Raw genomic sequence first — 17,593 nt, 5'->3', positions numbered from 1 at the left:
GCAATATAGAGATATAAAGATACAGCTCCTACAAGTTCAGCCTTTACATTATAGAGATATGAGTTTGGCCTTCTGCAAATTCAACCTTTACATTATGGAGATATGAAGGTAGGCCTCCTGCAGATTCAGCTTTTACATTATGGAGATCTGAAGGTAGGCATTTATCAGGTCCAGCCTTTACATTATAGAAATATGAAGATACACTTCCTACGAGTTAAGTCTTTACATTATAGAGATATGAAGATAGGCTTCCTACAAGTTCAGCCTTTGCATTATAGAGATATGAAGATACAATTCCTACAAGTTCAGCTTTTACATTATAGAGATATGAGTGTGGCCTCCTGCAAATTCAACCTTTACATTATGGAGATATGAAGGTAGGCCTCCCACAGATTCAGCTTTTACATTATGGAGATATGGAGGTAGGTAGATGAAGATACGTCTCCTGCAAGTTCAGCCTTTACATTATGGAGATAAGGCCACAGATTCAGCCTTTACATTATGGAGATATGAAGGTAGGCATTTAGCAGGTTCAGACTCTACACTATAGAGATATGAAGATACACCTCCTACGAGTTAAGCCTTTACATTATAGAGATATGAAGGTACGCTTCCTACAAACTCAGACTACATAATAGAGATATGAAGGTAGGCATCTAGCAGGTTCAGCCTTTACATTATAGAGATGTGAGTTCAGCCTTCCGCGGATTCAGCCTTTACATTATGGAGATATGGAGATAGGCATCTAGCAGGTTCAGTCTTTACATTATAGAGATGTAAAGATAGGCCTCCTGCAAATTCAGCCTTTACATTATGGAGATATGAAGATACGCCTCCTATGAGTTAAGTCTTTACATTATAGAGATATGAAGATAGGCTTCCTACAAGTTCAGCCTTACATTATAGAGAAATGAGGATACACCTCCTACAAGTTCAGCCTTTGCATTATAGAGATATGAGTTTGGCCTCCTGCAAATTCAACCTTTACATTATGGAGATATGAAGGTAGGCCTCCTGCAGATTCAGACTTTACATTATGGAGATATGGAGGTAGGTAGATGAAGATACGCCTCCTGCAAGTTCAGCCTTTACATTATGGAGATAAGGCCACAGATTCAGCCTTTACATTATGGAGATATTAAGGTAGGCATTTAGCAGGTTCAGACTCTACACTATAGAGATATGAAGATACGCCTCCTACGAGTTAAGCCTTTACATTATGGAGATATGAAGGTACGCTTCCTACAAACTCAGACGTTACATAATAGAGATATGAAGGTAGGCATCTAGCAGGTTCAGCCTTTACATTATAGAGATATGAAGATAGGCATCTAGCAGGTTCAGTCTTTACATTATAGACATGTAAAGATAGGCCTCCTGCAATTTCAGCCTTTACATTATGGAGATATGAAGATAAGCATCCAGCAGGTTCAACTTCCAATTGTAAATGTTGCCTCAAGAAGAGAACCAGTCAACTCCTGTTTTGATTGATGTGGCTTCAAATTACCAAGGGCCACTTGCCAACTTTTTTTAACTTTTACCAAAGGAAAGAGAATCACCACTGTTTTGGGAATCTCGCAAAGCCAGTTTTGGAACAAACACCCCCTTGAAAGACTCGAGCAATGCTCCATCCTTCATTGCATCTCGTCCCATCCGGCACCATTTCTAATTCCATCCCATCCAATTCCATTTGCCTCCCCCACCTTGCCATCTTCTGAGGAATATGTCATTCATTTTCACCCATTTGTCCGTCATTTTGGCGAGTAGAAAATAGAGTTAGAGTGTTGCTGAGCCAAAAGGCTCGGGACTAATAATGTTTCGGGTTCGGATTTTAGAATATTTGCACGTCCATAATGGAGATCCCCCTGGATCCCACATCTAAACGTGATATTTATGTTTTTAGCAATGTTGTGCAGGAAGCAACGTTTGCGTGCCTTGAACCACTCGAAAAAAGCGCTGTCAGTCTCTCAACCACTCAAGTGGACCATGTGGGAGTATCCCACATCAGGAATGTTCGATCCATATATTCTTTAGCAAAGCAACTTTATTACCTCGGTGGCGCAGTGGGTTAAAGCACTGAGCTGCTGAGCTTGTTGATCGAAAGGTCGTAGGTTCGATTCCGGGGAGCGGCGTGAGCTTCCGCTGTCAGCCCTAGCTTCTGCCAACCTAGCAGTTCGAAAACATGCAAATGTGAGTAGATCAATAGGTACCGCTCCGGCGGGAAGGTAACGGCGCTCCATGCAGTCATGCCGGCCACATGACCTTGGAGGTGTCTACGGACAACGCTGGCTCTTCGGCTTAGAAATGGAGATGAGCACCACACCCCAGAGTCAGACATGACTGGACTTAATGTCAGGGGACTACCTTTACCTTTACCTAAACTCTGCAACATGGCCACTGTTCAGTCCCCACAGACATCGGGCCAAAATGGAGTTCGTTATCTTGGAAAACATTCCGAGGTAAACCTGTTAAAACAATTTCGGAATCTCCTCGTTCCATTTCCAAAATAGACTTGCAGCCATTTTGAATGTTTTGCTTGCTTGTCATTTCAACTGTTTGGACGACCCAAGAGTGTCCTGGGTCCAAAAAAGAAATAATGAGGGGGGCTGAAAGACCCCCATCTTGAGCTTGGAAGCTAAGCAAGGCCAGCCCTGGTTGGCCCTTGGATGGGAAACGGCCACAAGGAAGGAGCTCTGAGGTTACAATAATATTACGAAATTTAGGACAAGTTGGAGACGGAAGATGCATGCCCAAAACGTGCCCGTCTGGCCCCTTTGCCAACTTCGTTATGGGGCCTCGTCTTCCTCCCCTTTCGGCCCCATTTTTAAAGTGTTTTTGGGGTCATCTGAGGGTGATACGAGCGAGAGGGGGCTGTCTACCAGAACTGCAGGTTTCCCATTTCTCCTTGGCGCTCTCTCCATCCAAACCTTGGCAGCGTGGCTCCTGCCTCCGTAAGCAAAGCAAAAGAGAGAGAGAGAGAGACGAGAAATGGGAAACAGCTCGGGAAGCGTCTGGGATTCATTACGGACTTTTGGCCGGAGTTTTTGGAGAGGGACGTCTGACACGCAGGCAGGCCCTGGTTTGGCCGGCTGACAACCGAATCCGGCAATTTCGCCGGAGGAGCAGACTGTGTTCGAAAGACTTGCGACACAGCACCCTACTTTAGCTTTTGGGCCTCTCTGGGTCTGTGTAGCGGGGACCGTGTGGACGTGGCATTAATGCAACCCAGATGGACACATTTCACTCCCGTCTGCAGATGTAATTTGCAAAGTCAGTCTGAAACAAATCAGGATTAAATTCTTCCCTGGTTTAGATACCGAATGGGTGCTTAAGGCGTAGATACCGAATCGGTGTGTAAGGTGTAGGTACTGAATGGGTGTTTAAGGCGTAGATACCGAATCGGTGTGTAAGGTGTAGATACCGAATGGGCGCTTAAAGGTGTAGGTACCGAATGGGTGTTTAAGGTGTAGGTACCGAATGGGCGCTTAAGGTGTAGGTACCGAATGGGCGCTTAAGGTGTAGGTACCGAATGGGCGCTTAAGGTGTAGGTACCGAATGGGCGCTTAAGGTGTAGGTACCGAATGGGTGTTTAAGGTGTAGGTACCGAAGGGGCGCTTAAGGTGTAGGTACCGAATGGGCGCTTAAGGTGTAGGTACCGAATGGGTGTTTAAGGTGTAGGTACCGAATGGGCGCTTAAGGTGTAGGTACCGAATGGGCGCTTAAGGTGTAGGTACCGAATGGACGCTTAAGGTATAGGTACCGAATGGGCGCTTAAGGTGTAGGTACCGAATGGGTGCTTAAGGTGTAGGTACCGAATGGGCGCTTAAGGTGTAGGTACCGAATGGGCGTTTAAGGTGTAGGTACCGAATGGGCGCTTAAGGTGTAGGTACCGAATGGGCGCTTAAGGTGTAGGTACCGAATGGACGCTTAAGGTGTAGGTACCGAATGGACGCTTAAGGTGTAGGTACCGAATGAGCGCTTAAGGTGTAGGTACCGAATGGGCGCTTAAGGTGTAGGTACCGAATGGGCGCTTAAGGTGTAGGTACCAAATAGGCGCTTAAGGTGTAGGTACCGAATGGGCGCTTAAGGTGTAGGTACCGAATGGGCGCTTAAGGTGTAGGTACCGAATGGGCGCTTAAGGTGTAGGTACCGAATGGGCGCTTAAGGTGTAGGTACCGAACGGGCGCTTAAGGTGTAGGTACCGAACGGGCGCTTAAGGTGTAGGTACCAAACGGGCGCTTAAGGTGCAGGTACCGAACGGGCGCTTAAGGTGTAGGTACCGAATGGGTGCTTAAGGTGTTGGTACCGAATGGGTGCTTAAGGTGTAGGTACCGAATGGGTGCTTAAGGTGTAGGTACCGAATAGGCGCTTAAGGTGTAGATACCGAATGGGCGCTTAAGGTGTAGGTACCGAATGGGCGCTTAAGGTGTAGGTACCGAATGGGGGCTTAAGGTGTAGGTACCGAATGGGCGCTTAAGGTGTAGGTACCGAATGGGCGCTTAAGGTGTAGGTACCGAATGGGGGCTTAAGGTGTAGGTATCAAATGGGCGCTTAAGGTGTAGGTACCGAATGGGCGCTTAAGGTGTAGGTACCGAATGGGGGCTTAAGGTGGACCGAATGGGAGAACATTCATGAATCCGAGGTCCTCAGAGGTCTGAGAGGGAAGTTGGAAAGGAAACAGTGGGCCAAATTTGGCCCTGTGGTCCTAATTCTTTGGATCAGTTTTGCCGAGGAAGCATTAGGCCAGATTTGCTCCAAGGTCGGAACTATTTTGGGTGCCACCCTCTTCCCCCAGATGGTGGTCACTTTTGCCGGTGACCGTCCCCTCTGTTTCTCCACTTCCTCCAACGTCGCCGCTCGCTGATGCTTTATTTGTCACCGGTCACGCAGGGGAGACGCCGACCACCACTACCACCACTGCCGCCTCCTCCGCAGCCCCTTTCCGGGAGATGCCCATGGGGCCTGTGTCCACTAGCGTGGCTCCCGGTGCCCACCGGGCCCCTGACGCCGGGGGGCCCCGCTCCACTCTCCATGTGGCTGTGAGCACCCAGGGTAAGACGGGGACAAAGCCGATGCCGCAATCCGGATGCAACCCCTGCACTGCCCCGTAACCAAACGCCTGCGCTAGATTCCACTAATCCGCCGCACTGACGCATGCGGACTGCAGATGTCGGCGCACCGTTGCCTTCGGATCTTGCATGGTGTGTTTCTGTCTCGGAAAGGGAAGGATTATCTAGTGTGTGTGTATTTGCAGACTCGCATTGGGCAAGCTAGTCATAGTTCCTGTCCGTTACGTCCCAGAAAAGGCTTTTGGGATGCCGTCATCCACAGGCATCTGGACGGTGCAGATGGGATCTGTAGTCCAGCCCCAATTGGGAAACCAGCCAGACCGGGAAGTCCTGGAAACAGATGTTTCCCTATTGTGCAGACATTGGATTTCCTGTTTTGTTGCAGAGGAAGAGAGAAAGGGAGGGTGGAATGTATGGAAGGATTGGTTCGGTCAGGGGGGTCCTTTTGGGAAGACGACGCTGCCTTCACCATATATATATATATATATATATATATATATATATATGTTGGATGCAACTCTTATATCGACTAAAACCATTAGATATGAATCCAAATATATTTGGCCATTTAAACACTGCTTGTTGTTTCCACCGTCATCATCAACATCATCATCATCATCATCATCATGCCATACCTTTTCCCAATCCAGGCATCCTATGTACGTATATACGTCAAAAGGATATACGTGTGTTGGTTGGTTTGTCCGGATCCAACTTGGCACGCATTTCTGTCACGATCCAACATAAAATAATAAAAGGGTTTGAATGTAAAGACCCATCCCTTTTGGGCCCAGAAAAGAGGGGAAAGCAAGGAACAAAGCGGATTGGAAAGCGGTTGCGAGGTGAAGTGGCCCTCTGTGACGTCTCTGGGGAAGACCGGAAGTGAAGCGTCTATGAGAGGAAGGAAGGAAATAAAGAGAAAAAGAGAAGGAAGGAAGGGAGTAAAGGAAGAGAATGAAGGGAAGGGAAGGAATGGAGAAGGAAGGAAGGAAGGAAGGAAGGAAGGAAGGAAGGAAGGAAGGAAGGAAGGAAGGAAGGAAAGATATAGAAGGAAAAGGAAATTGAGAAGGAAGGAAGGAAGGAAAGAAAGGGTAAAGGAAATGGAGAAGGAAGGAAGGAAGGAAAGATATAGAAGGAAAAGGAAATTGAGAAGGAAGGAAGGAAGGAAAGAAAGGGTAAAGGAAATGGAGAAGGAAGGAAGAAAAGAAAGATAAAGAAGGAAAAGGAAATGGAGAAGGAAGGAAGGAAAGAAAGGGGAAAGAAAATTGAGAAGGGAGGGAGGGAGGGAGGGAGGGAGGAAGGGGGAAAGGAAATGGAGAAAGAAGGAAGGAAGGAAGGAAAGATAAAGAAGGAAAAGGAAATGGAGAAGGAAGGAAGGAAGGAAAGAAGGAAAGAAAAAGAAGAGAAAAAGGAAATGAAGGGAGAAGGAAGGAAGGAAAGAAAGGGGAAAAAATTGAGAAGGAAGGGAGGGAGGAAGGAAGGGGGAAAGGAAATGGAGAAGGAAGGAAGGAAAGAAAGATAAAGAAGGAAAAGGAAATGGAGAAGGAAGGAAAGAAGGAAAGAAAAAGAAGAGAAAAAGGAAATGAAGGTAGAAGGAAGGAAGGAAAGAAAGGGGAAAGGAAATAGAGAAGGAAGGAAGGGGGAAAGGAAATGGAGAAGGAAGGAAGGAAGAAAAGAAAGAAAGAAAAAGAAGAGAAAAGGAAATGAAGGGAGAGGGAAGGAAGGATGGAAGGAAAGAAAGAAAGGGGAAAGGAAATGGAGAAGGAAGGAAGGAAGGAAAGAAAGGGAAATGGAGAATGAAGGAAGGAAGGGGAAAACTAAATGAAGAAGGAAGGAAGAAAAGGGGAAGGAAATGGAGAAGGAAGGAAGGAAGGAAAGAAAAGAAAGGAAATGGATGAGGAAGGAAAGAAAAAGAAAAATAAAGGGGGAAAGGAAATGAAGGAAGGAAGGAAAGAAAAAGAGGGAAAAAAGGAAATGAAGGAAGAAGGAAGGAAGGAAAGAAAGAAAGAAATGGAAAAGAAAATGGAGAAGGAAGGAAGGAAATAAAAGAAGGGGAAAGGGAAATGAAGGGAGAAGGATGGAAGAAAGGAAAGGGGAAAGAATGGAAGGGAGAAGGAAGAAAAGGAAGGGAAGAAAGAGGGAAGATTATACCGCCCTTTTCTTGCAATTGCATGGAGTTCTCTCTTCTTTTTTCCCACTCGTTTCCACTCCTTTCGTGATAACACTTCGACCTAAAAAAGTCCTGTCGTGTTTTTCCGGTTACTAATTGCACTGGCATGTTGGCATCGGTTGGAGATCCTTCTTAACTCAACGTAACTTTCCCAAAGTTTTGTCTTTTCCACCGGCTGAATATGTAGAAATATTTCACTGTCTTTCCTTTGGTGAGTTTGGGTTGCTTTTGGGTCTCGCTGGCCGATATCAAAGTACATAAATATTTGGGTTCAATGAAGTTCTTGGGGTGCATCTACACTGTCGAGTGAATGCAGTTTGGCATTGCTATAGAGTCCTGAGAGTTGTAGTTTTACAAGGTCTTTCGGCATCTTGGCCAAAAAGAAATGGCGCCTCACCAAACATATTATTATTATTATTATTATTATTATTATTATTATTATTATTATTATATTAATAGTAGCAGCAAAATAATAATATGTTTAATATTATGATTATTACTATTAATAGTAACAGAAAAAATATTTTAATATTATTATATTAATAGTAGTTGCAAAATAATAATAATATAACAACAATAATAAATATTATTATATTTATAGTAGCTGCAAAATAATAATGTATTAATATTTAATATTATTTTTACTATTATATTTATAGTAGCTGCAATATAATAATAATAACAATGTTTATTATTATATTTATAGTAGCTGCAAAATAATAACAATTTATTAATATTTAATATTATTATTACTATTATAGCTGCAAAATAATAATATAACAACAACAATAATAATATTAAATATTAATAAATTATTATTATTTTGCAGCTACTATAAATATAATAATAAACATTATTATTATTATATTGCAGCTACTATAAATATAATAGTAATAATAATATTACATATTTATAAGTTTATTATATAAGTTTATTATTATGTTTATAGTAGCTGCAAAATAATATTTATTAATATTTAATATTATTATTACTATTATATTTATAGTAGCTGTAAAATAATAATCCTATCAATAATAATAATGTTTATTATTATATTTATAGTAGCTACAAAAATAATAATTTATTAATATTTGATATTATTATTACTATTATATTGATAGTAGCTGCAAAATAATAATTTATTAATATTAATATTAATATTATTATTACTATTATATTGATAGTAGCCACAAAATAATAATAATCATAACAATAATAATGTTTATTATTATATTTATAGTAGCTGCAAAATAATAATAAATTTTATTATTATTATTATTATTATTATTATTATTATTATTATTATTATTATCCTCCTTTTTCACCCCTATCTGCTCTCCATTCCTTCCATTCTACCATCTGCTTTTTCCATTCCTTCTTTCCTTCCTTCCCCCTTTCCTTCCTTTCTTTGCTTCTCTTAAGTCCCGTTTCATTCCTTTCCTTTGATGACTTTTCCAGATAGTCTGGAACTTCGGCTTTGGCCGCCGAATCTGTTACGTTTGGAGTTGTTTTCCTATTACCTCGAAAAGACCTTGCAAAACTACAAAACCCCAGAATAACACCAAGCCATTTCAGCCACTTTGCTTCCCATCCATCATCCCATACCATTTCCGTATTATCCTTTCATTATAGGGTGGAGGGTATATTTACTATTCGAACTAAAAACCGGAGCGGATATCTCTCCTCTTCCCTCCTTTCAGAGTACATAGATAAGTGGCCAATCTGCTCTGGGTTGCAGTCCAAATTGGAAAAGGTGCTCTTCAAGATGGTGAAAAAATGGGTCCAGTTCGGACTAAAACCCGGAGCGGATATTCCTCATGTACTCCTTTGGTAGGGTAGATGAGAGTGACCAATCTGCTCTGGGTTGTAGTCCAAACTGAAAAATAGGTCCAATATGGCGGAAAAAATTAGGTCCAAGATGGTGGAAAAATGGGTCCAGTTCGGACTAAAACCCGGAGCGGATATTCCTCATGTACTCCTTTGGTGGGGTAGATGAGAGTGAGCGATCTGCTCTGGGTTGTAGTCCAAACTGAAAAATAGGTCCAAGGTGGAGGAAAAAATAGGTCCAAGATGGCGGAAAAATAGGTCCAATTCGGACTAAAACCCGGAGCGGATATTCCTCCTCTTGTACTCCTTTGGTAGGGTAGATGAGAGTGACCGATCTGCTCTGGGTTGTAATCCAAAACTTGCCTTGAATCATGTTGGAGAGCGGTCTCTAAGACACTTTAAGAATTGATTGTATGGCACCTTTAATGCTCAGACAATAACCCAAAGCGGATATTCCTCCTCTCCTACTCCTTTAGTAGGGTAGAAGAGAGGGGTCAATCTTCAATGGCTTGTAGTCCAAAACTTGCCTTGAATCATGTTGGAGAGCCCTCTCTAAGATAATTTAAGAATAGATTGTGTGGTGCCTTTACTATTCGGACTAAAACCCGGAGCGGATATTCCTCCTCTCCTACTGCATTGGTGGGGTAGATGAAAGTGGCCGATCCGCTCTGGCTTGTAGTCCAAAATTTGCATTGAATCATGTTGGAGAGCAGTCTCTAAGACTCTTTAAGAATAGATTGTGTGGTGCCTTTACTATTCGGACTAAAACCCAGAGTGGATATTCCTCTTCTCTTACTCCTATGGCGGGGTAGATGAGAGTGGCCAATCTGCTCTGGCTTGTAGTCCGAACCAAAAAAGGCGCTCTCCAAGATGGAGGAAAAATAGGTCCAATTCGGACTAAAACCCATAGCGGATATTCCTCCTCTCCTACTGCATTGGTGGGGTAGATGAAAGTGGCCGATCCGCTCTGGCTTGTAGTCCAAAATTTGCATTGAATCATGTTGGAGAGCAGTCTCTAAGACTCTTTAAGAATAGATTGTGTGGTGCCTTTACTATTCGGACTAAAACCCAGAGTGGATATTCCTCTTCTCTTACTCCTATGGCGGGGTAGATGAGAGTGGCCAATCTGCTCTGGCTTGTAGTCCGAACCAAAAAAGGCGCTCTCCAAGATGGAGGAAAAATAGGTCCAATTCGGACTAAAACCCATAGCGGATATTCCTCCTCTCCTACTGCATTGGTGGGGTAGATGAAAGTGGCCGATCCACTCTGTCTTGTAGTCCAAAACTTGCCTTGAATCATGTTGGAGAGCACTCTCTAGACACTTTAAGTATAGATTGTATGGCACCTTTAATGTTCGGACTGTAACCCAGAGCGGATATTCCTCCTCTTGTACTCCTTTGGTAGGGTAGATGAGAGTGACCAATCTGCTCTGGGCTGTAGTCCAAAACTTGCCTTGAATCATGTTGGGGAGCCCTCTCTAAGATAATTTAAGAATAGATTGTGTGGTGCCTTTACTGTTCGGACTAAAACCCGGAGCGGATATTCCTCCTCTCCTACTGCATTGGTGGGGCAGATGTGAGTGACCGATCCGCTCTGTCTTGTGGTCTGAAATTTGCCTTGGATCACCTTGGAGAGCGCTCTCTAGACACTTTAAGTATAGATTATATAGCACCTTTCATGTTTGGACTGTAACCCAGAGCGGATATTCCTCCTCTCTTACTCCTATGGTGGGGTAGAAGAGAGTGGCCGATCCTCACTGGCTTGTAGTCCAAAAGTTGCATTGCGGTATATTGGAGAGTGGCCTCAAAATAGATTGCTCGGCACCATTACTGTTCGGACCAAAACCCGGAGCGGATTATCCCCCCCACTGGTCTGGGAGCCCATCAGGGTTGGGGTGGGATATGTCTCACCTCCTAATTCTCTTATGCCTTTCCACACTAGGATATTCCTCCTCTCTTACTCCTATGGCGGGGTAGATGAGAGTGACCGATCTGCTCTGGCTTGTGGTCCAAAATTTGCCTTGGATCATCTTGGAGAGCGCTCTCTAGCCACTTTAAGTATAGACTGTATGGCACCTTTCATGTTCGGACTGTAACCCAGAGCGGATATTCCTCCTCTCTTACTCCTATGGTGGGGTAGATGAGAGTGGAAAGTCCGCTCTGGCTTGTAGTTCAAAAGTTGCATTGGGGTATATTGGAGAGTGCTCTCAAAATAGATTGCTCGGCACCATTACTGTTTGAACCAAAACCCGGAGCGGATTATCCCCCCCCCCCCCCCACTGCTCTGGGAGCCCATCAGGGTTGGGGTGGGGTATGTCTCACCTCCTAATTCTCTTATGCCTTTCCACGCTAGGATATTCCTCCTCTCTTACTCCTATGGTGGGATAGATGAGAGTGGCCAGTCTGTTCTGGCTTGTAGTCCAAAAGTTGCATTGGGGTATATTGGAGAGTGCTCTCAAAATAGATTGCTCGGCACCATTACTGTTTGGACCAAAACCCGGAGCGGATTATCCCCCCCACTGGTCTGGGAGCCCATCAGGGTTGGGGTGGGGTATGTCTCACCTCCTAATTCTCTTATGCCTTTCCACGCTAGGATACTCCTCCTCTCTTACTCCTATGGTGGGATAGATGAGAGTGACCGATCCGCTCTGTCTTGTTGTCCAAAATTTGCCTTGGATCATCTTGGAAAGTGCTCTCTAGCCACTTTAAGTATAGACTGTACGGCACTTTTCATGTTCGGACTGTAACCCAGAGCGGATATTCCTCCTCTCTTACTCCTATGGTGGGGTAGGTGAGAGTGGCCAGTCCGCTCTGGCTTGTAGTCCAAAAGTTGCATTGTGGTACATTGGAGAGTGCTCCAAAATAATCTTCAAAATAGATTGTTCAGCACCAATACTGTTTGGACCAAAACCCAGAGCAAATTATCCTCCCCAATAGTCTGAAAATTTATCAGGGTTGGGGTGGGGTATGGGTCTCAAAATAGATTGTTCGGCACTGTTACTGTTTGGACCAAAACCCGAGCGGATTATCCCCCCCACTGGCCTGGGAGCCATCAGGGTTGGGGTGGGGTATGTCTCACCTCCTAATTCTCTTATGCCTTTCCACGCTAGGAGTGCGGCAAGACCTGGACGGCCGGGATGGACTCCAGACGGTCCACTTCACCTTCCTGATTGGCTGCGTCTTCGTTGCCTTCGTCTTGGGCGCCTTCCTCTCGGGCTTGCTGGTCTCCTGCTATTGCAACCACAACTTCCAGAAGGCCAAACACGCCGGCAAAGACCCCGAAGGTGGTGGCGGCGGCGGCAATGGCAGTGCCCAGCGTCCACTTTCCTTGCGGAGCCTGGCCAAGATGAACGGTCTCTTGGAGAACCAGTCCAAGGACGGCCTATCGGATGGAGGAGGAACCAAGCTCTACACCACTTTGCTACCCAACGAGAAGGAGCCGCTGCCGCCCGGAGCGGGAGCCAAACCCGGCTTGAAGGACCACCACCCGGAGTTGTCCGCTTTGCCCACGCCCGAATCGACGCCGGAGCTGCCCATGAAGAACATGAAGGCCATCCGCAACCAGTGGGAGAAGAACCAGAACTTCAACAACGCCAAGGAGAGCCAAGGCAAGCCTTCTTTCTTCCACGCCGCCAACCCGCCGGCCTTCTCCTACCCGCCGGTACACGGCTACGAAGCCCCCTTCCTGGGCTACCAGGACGAGAAGAAGATCCCCAACTCGGAGCGGGTGCTGGTGCGCCATTCCCAGTGCTTCCTCCCCAAAGGGATGGAGGTCACCACCTTGGAGGAGCTGCTCAAGCACCTCCACGAGACCAACGGCCACAACCCCAAGGTGGTCCACTTCCCCAACGCGGCCGCCCTCTCCTTCGCCAACCGCGTCCAGCCCAAGATCCCCGACGTCGAGAGCGCCCCGTATTACAGCTCCTCCACGCTACCCCGGGATAGTTTGCCACGGAGGCTCGACGTCCCGCCCGACCCTCCGCCGCCTCTGCCGGGGGGCTTGGACAAGCCGGGGCGACACCCGGCACACAGACACTCGCTCTGCGGAGCACCCAAATTGGTGAACGCCGGCGGCGGCGGAGGGATGATTGCCCGGCATCATAGCTTGAGCCAAGCGGGGAGGCCGCCTCCGCCGCTCCTGACCCGGATGCACTCCACGGGCACTTCGTTGCCCCACGAAGGGCACCCCCACGCCCTCTTCCTCTCCCGGCAGCACAGTTACGGGGACCCTGTCTCGCTGCCGGGCCACGGAGGCATGCGGCGCTCAGTCTCCATGATGAAACCCGGTAATTGCCCCTCGCAGCCGCTCTTCATGCCGTCGTCGTCTCCGCCGGGTACTCAGTCCTCCGGGCCGTTCAATTACTGAGCGGGTTTTGATGCGTCTTCAGACTCGAGGGGGGATCGCCGTCGCCATAAATTCGAGGGAAAGAAGGTGGAGAGATCGCATACAGTTGTGCCTTGCGACACAGAAAAGGGCACGTGCGGTACGGGAAATGGCCAGAGGGATTTAATAGGCGACTCCAGTTATGGGCAGGTTCCTATCCGAACCGGAGTATGCAATCCTCGGCCGTCGACGGCGAGGACTTTGGGCGCCCCGATCCCAAACCCATGATATGCAAACTATATAGAGGTGGGTCCACATGCGGCCCGTATCCGACCTTCCAGTGCCGTTTTTTAGCGAGCGAATGTGACCTCGTAGCCTTTCCCAAAGTCGCCCTCCGCCGAGCGATAGGCAGCGGACACTTTCTTCCTCCACCATGCCCCACCATTCTGGATCTGGGTTTGGAAAATCATTTCTTGGGTAGAGATGAGTGACGAAAATAGTCCCAGAAAGAGGAGAAGACTTTGGAAGTCCTTCTGCGCGAAGCGAAGGAGGTCGGCCTTGATGGCTACCGAAAGATGTCAGACCACGTTTCGCTTCCTTTTCAGTGCCCTTAACTCTATCCATGAAGACTATAAACATGCGTCTTGGATTATGATTGTCCTTCCAGAATTGATATGACAATTGTGTTTGGGTGGGAAAGCGTATTGGTAGCTATAATGGGGCATCTTCAAAGTCTGTAGGAAGATAATTGGAAGGTCTCCAAAGTAGCCTCATGGAGCGTCTTGATAGGCTTCTTGGGTAGGCCAATGCACCAAAATTCTGCAGCAACTCGTCTAAATTAACTATGTTAACTGTTGGAAGCCCACCTTAAAAGCCAGCAGTCGCATTAAGCATTGCAAGATCTGTCCTGTTGCAAAGGTAGCGTTTTTTCTCGTTCTCTATTTCCTGCAAAAGGAGAGTTGTCATCAGATACTTTGGTCCGGATCACATTTGTTTGCCGAGATCGCTACTTGCAATGCCTTTCCTTTTGGTGTAAAGAGAGGCTGCTGGCTCTAAAGGTGGGCTTTGGAAGAGGTATCAGTAGTGTCTTATTCATGGACATGGACATAGACATGGGTCTGTGGATATGGACATGGACATTTGGAAAAGCTATCAGTAGTGTCTTATTCATGGACATGGACATAGACATGGACACATGGACATGGACATAGGTCCATGGACATAGATCAATGAATGTGGACATGTGGACATGGACATGGACATTTGGAAGAGCTATCAGTAGTGTCTTATTCATGGACATGGACACATGGAAATAAGTCAATGAACGTGGACATACGGACATGGACATTGGACATTTGGAAGAGGTATCAGTAGTATCTTATTCATGGACATGAGTCCATGGACATGAATATGGGGCCATGGACATAGACATGGACACATGGACATGGACATGGGTCCATGGACATAGGTCAATGGACATGGAGATATGGAAGAGCTATCAGTAGTGTCTTATTCATGGACATGGACCCATGGACATAGACATGGAGACATGGACATGGAGACATGGACATGGACATATGGACATGGACATTTGGAAGAGGTATTAGTAGTGTCTTATTTATGTCCATAGGTCCATGTCCATGGACCCATGTCCATGAATAAGACACTACTAATACCTCTTCCAAATGTCCATGTCCATATGGAGACATGGACATGGGTCCTTGGACATAGGCCAATGGACATGGACATGTGGACATAGACATTTGGAAGAGGTATCAGTAGTGTCTTATGGGTCCTTGGACATAGGTCAATGGACGTGGACATGTGGACATGGACATGGACATTTGGAAGAGGTATCAGTAATGTCTTATTAATTGACATGGACATGGGTCCATGGACATGGACACATAGACCATGGACATGGACATGTGGACATGGACATCTTACCAAACATGGAGCTGGAATGGATCTGGGTTAAGAACCGAGCTTTGGAGCAGTATCAATATAGTCTTGTGTTTATATATATATGGCGATGGTATCTTAGCGAACGTGTAGCGGGAATGAGTTCGGAACCAGTATGGACCGCCAACCGTGGTTCTTTTGGGGTAATTAATGTTAGTACTTGGGTTTTGGAAGAAGGTTGGCGCTAGGACGGAGCACCAGAACCCCCCGAAACCCCACCAATGTAGCACTTTTTTCTCTCTGCCTTTCCACTCCTCTGCGGATCTCCTTTGGAAAATGTGAAGCCGGTTCGGGACTTTCTCTTTGGGACTTGAAAGGTGCCGCGTCTCTCCTGGCAGTCACTTGCATCAAGTTGTCGGCTTCCTTTTGGGATCGGGACAGGAAACCGCTCCTCTCTCCGGATCTTCTCTTCGGCACAAATGGTTTCCTGGGCTGGACGGATCCAGTTGGAGGAGAACGGAGCCTTTTCTGGACACTTTGGGCTCTTCCCTCGCAAGCCGGGTTTCGGATCTTCCCCGTTATTTTGGGGAAAGGGTTTCCCAACGCCCTCTCCTTTACTCTTTATTTATTTGGGGGAGTTTAAAGAGAGTGGAATTGGTCTCCAAAAGGCAAATCCCTGGTTCTGTCCATTCGTTTTGCCCTCTTGAGAGACTGGGCATTGTCCCCTGTTTCCCTTCCAAACCAGTCCCACTCAAACAATGGGCTTCTCTTCGCATTTCCTCCCCAAAAGCATGCATTTCCCATAAAAAGGATGCATTTCCCTCATGAAATGACCTATTTCCACCATAAAATGACCCATTTCCACCCAAAAAGAATGCATTTCCCCATACAATGATGCATTTCCGCCCTAAAAGGTTGCATTTCCTGCATAAAATGACCAATTTTCACCCAAAAAGCATGCATTTCCCAATACAGTGATGCATTTCCACCCTAAAAGATTGCATTTCCTGCATAGAATGACCCACTTCCACCCAGAAACCATGCATTTCCCCATACAGTGATCCATTTCCACCCTAAAAAGTTGCCTTTCCTCCATAAAATGACCAATTTTCACCCAAAAAGCATGCATTTCCCCATACAATGGCGCATTTCCATCCTAAAAGGATGCATTCCCCCATAAAATGACCTGTTTCCACCAAGAATGACCCATTTCCACCCAAAAAGAATGCATTTCCCCATACAATGATGCATTTCCACCCTAAAAGGATGCATTTCCTGCATAAAATGACCCACTTCCACCCAAAAAGCATGCATTTCCCCATACAATGACGCATTTCCAACCTAAAAGGATCAATTTCCCCCATAAAATGTCCTATTTCCACCATAAATTGACCCATTTCCATCCAAAAAGAATGCATTTCCCCATACAGTGATGCATTTCCACTCTAAAAAGATGCATTTTCCCCATAAAATGACCTATTTCCACCATAAATTGACCCATTTCCACCCAAAAAGAATGCATTTCCCCATACAGTGATGCATTTCCACCCAAAAAGAATGCATTTCCCCATACAATGATGCATTTCCACTCTAAAAAGATGCATTTTCCCCATAAAATGACCTATTTCCACCATAAATTGACCCATTTCCACCCAAAAAGAATGCATTTCCCAATACAGTGATGCATTTCCAGCCTAAAAGGTTGCATTTCCTGCATAAAATTACCAACTTCCACCCGGAAAGGATGCATTTCCCCCACACAATGACCCATTCAACCACAAAATAACCCATTTCCACCTAAAAAGGTTGCATTTTCTGTATAAAATGACCCACTTCCATGATAAAATGACCCATTTCCACCAAGAATGACCTATTTCCACCCAAAAAGCATACATTTCCTGCATAAAATGACCCCCTTCCCTCATAAAATGATCCATTTCCACCTAAAAACGGATGAATTTCCCCATAAAATGACCTTTCCTCTATACAGTTCTCAATTTCCACCTTATAAGGGTGCATTTCCCCCATAAGAGGACCTATTTCCTCCATAAAACAATGCTTCCTGTATAAGATTATCCACTTCCCCTATGAAATAATTTAGTGGCACCCAAAAAACGACCCATTTCCCCCAAACGAAGGGTCTAGGAAAGGGCCCACTTCCCCTCTAGAGAATCCTCCACCAGGAAAAGGATCGATTTCCCCCTCGAGAGGAGAGAGCCATTTCCACCGCCAAGGGATCTCTTTGCAGAGACACTTGCGAGAGGGGCAAACCAAGGAGATGCCAAGGAGATGCTGGCGCTTC

At 45.7% G+C, this 17,593-nt stretch overlaps 1 protein-coding gene across 4 annotated transcripts in view; it reads left to right on the top strand.

Annotated features, from left to right (window-relative positions):
* The window catches only part of SEMA6C (semaphorin 6C), a 96,065-nt gene extending 79,045 nt beyond the window's left edge, over positions 1-17,020 (top strand). For 2 of the 4 annotated variants that reach the window (XM_060758040.2, XM_067472360.1), the window contains 2 exons: positions 4,891-5,052; positions 12,176-17,020. In XM_060758040.2, the coding sequence (XP_060614023.2) occupies positions 4,891-5,052; positions 12,176-13,431 (1,418 nt within the window). In that variant the 3' untranslated portion in view covers positions 13,432-17,020. The remainder of the gene's footprint in view (positions 1-4,890; positions 5,053-12,175) is intronic. The other 2 variants (XM_060758042.2, XM_060758041.2) reach the window with 1 other exon arrangement.
* The last annotated feature ends 573 nt before the right edge of the window (positions 17,021-17,593 follow it).

The sequence above is a fragment of the Anolis sagrei genome, chromosome 12 (assembly GCF_037176765.1).
Source record: "Anolis sagrei isolate rAnoSag1 chromosome 12, rAnoSag1.mat, whole genome shotgun sequence".
NCBI classification, from domain to species: domain Eukaryota; kingdom Metazoa; phylum Chordata; class Lepidosauria; order Squamata; family Dactyloidae; genus Anolis; species Anolis sagrei.
This window is presented reverse-complemented; position numbering and strand designations above follow the sequence as displayed.